The sequence below is a fragment of the Condylura cristata genome, unplaced genomic scaffold (genome assembly GCF_000260355.1).
Source record: "Condylura cristata isolate star-nosed mole 26May11 unplaced genomic scaffold, ConCri1.0 scaffold00068, whole genome shotgun sequence".
Classification (NCBI taxonomy): domain Eukaryota; kingdom Metazoa; phylum Chordata; class Mammalia; order Eulipotyphla; family Talpidae; genus Condylura; species Condylura cristata.
Window position 1 is genome coordinate 244,904 of NW_004567169.1, and position 1,412 is coordinate 246,315.

Here is a 1,412-nt window from a genome sequence, read left to right on the forward strand (position 1 = left end):
GCCGGGAGCGCCCGAGCGCACGACGGCCGCAGAGCCCAGGGCCGGCCGCGCCACCCGCCTCCGACTCGGTTAAGACAGTTTTGTATCATTTTGCTAAAAATTACTGGCTTAAATCTGTGTAAAGAAATCTTTTTATTGTTTCTCTCGTCTGTCACGGTCTCAAAAACGATGCTGACCTGAGAGGCCAGGGCGGGCGCCTGCGTGTCGCGTCCCGGCCAGCCCCTTTGCCCCGGCCGTCCAGGCGGCGAGCGGCCGCGGCGGTGCTTCTGGAGGCCGCGGGCGCCGGTGCGGCGCCGTCTGGCCCCTGGGAGTCGGAGGCGGGACTGGAACAGACTGCGCCTGCCGCGCCCGGAGCCCCGAGGCCCGGGCGGAGGGGTGGGGCGGACCCCGTCTGGCCAGAAGGACCCTCTGGGCTGCGGACACTGGGCACTTGGTGGAGGCGGGCGCCAGAGCCCCATCCGGGGTGTGGCCGTGGGCATCCTGCAGGACCCCGAGGGCCAGCGGCCCCACTGCCCCAGGCTGCGTGGCGGAGCGGTCGGCGTGTTGGCGTGTGTCCACCGTCTGTACTCGGCGGCGTGTAAATAATAAACTCCGAGGACTTCCCCCGTGTCTGTCTTCATTTCACCGCATGGACGGGGCCTTCCGGCCGGTGGACAGCCCCGGTGGCTGGCCTGATTGGAGGACCAGGCTGCGCTGGCTGCCCCTGGCAGGGTGGGGCGTGGAGTGGGCCCCGAGGCCAAGGCAGGGCGGTCCAGGGCCTCATCCCCGCCTCGCCGCCTGTAGGGAGGGCTCTGGGTGGCCTGGCCCCTCTGCTGCTGCTACACTGGGCAGTCCCGGGCCGAGCCGCCCTCTCCCCACGTCCTCCCCTTGGGGCGAGGCCCAGCACCGCCGCCCTGAGCCCCTGGTAGCTGCAGCGGGGACGGTGGCTGGCCGACTCCTGTGCCGAATGACAGCCGGGGCCTGGGCCCAGTGGCCCCTGACCGCCCCAGTCCTCCCTCCCGCCTGCCCTGCCAGCTGGGCCCTCACAGGAGCCCAGCGCAGCTGCCCAGCAGCTCGGGGTCCCCTGGAGTCGGGCACTGCCCACCTCGGTGTCCGGTGTCCAGAGCACGGGGCGCGGTGCACAGAGGAGAGCGTGCTCCGGCCAGCAGGGGCAAGGCTGTAGCCTGGCCTGCCGAGCCTGTCCAGGGCACAGCCCCTCCCCCCCACTCCGGGACAGCCCCGTGGCCCAGGGCTCCCCCAGGCCGAGGCGGGCCGCGGTGGCCCCGCGTGAGTCTTGCTCGCTTGTCGTTGCAGAGGAGCCGCGAGGTGGCGTCTCTCCGGCTGCACGCTGCCCGCCAGGGCGCCCGCAGCCGACCGCAGCGCCCACGACGCACAACCTACTGAGCGCCAGCACCAGACGGGCCGGCCACGCG

General features: G+C 71.9%; 2 protein-coding genes across 2 annotated transcripts in view; one reads left to right on the forward strand and one right to left on the reverse strand.

Annotated features, from left to right (window-relative positions):
- CSNK1D (casein kinase 1, delta) overlaps positions 1–585 on the forward strand; it is a 9,751-nt gene extending 9,166 nt beyond the window's left edge. The window contains exon 5 of the mRNA XM_012734737.1: positions 242–585. Within this exon, the coding sequence (XP_012590191.1) occupies positions 242–585 (344 nt within the window). The remainder of the gene's footprint in view (positions 1–241) is intronic.
- Positions 586–621: 36 nt separating this feature from the next.
- Positions 622–1,412, reverse strand: part of SLC16A3 (solute carrier family 16 (monocarboxylate transporter), member 3) — a 9,777-nt gene continuing 8,986 nt past the window's right edge. Inside the window, exon 5 of the mRNA XM_012734738.1 lies at positions 622–671. Within this exon, the coding sequence (XP_012590192.1) occupies positions 622–671 (50 nt within the window). The remainder of the gene's footprint in view (positions 672–1,412) is intronic.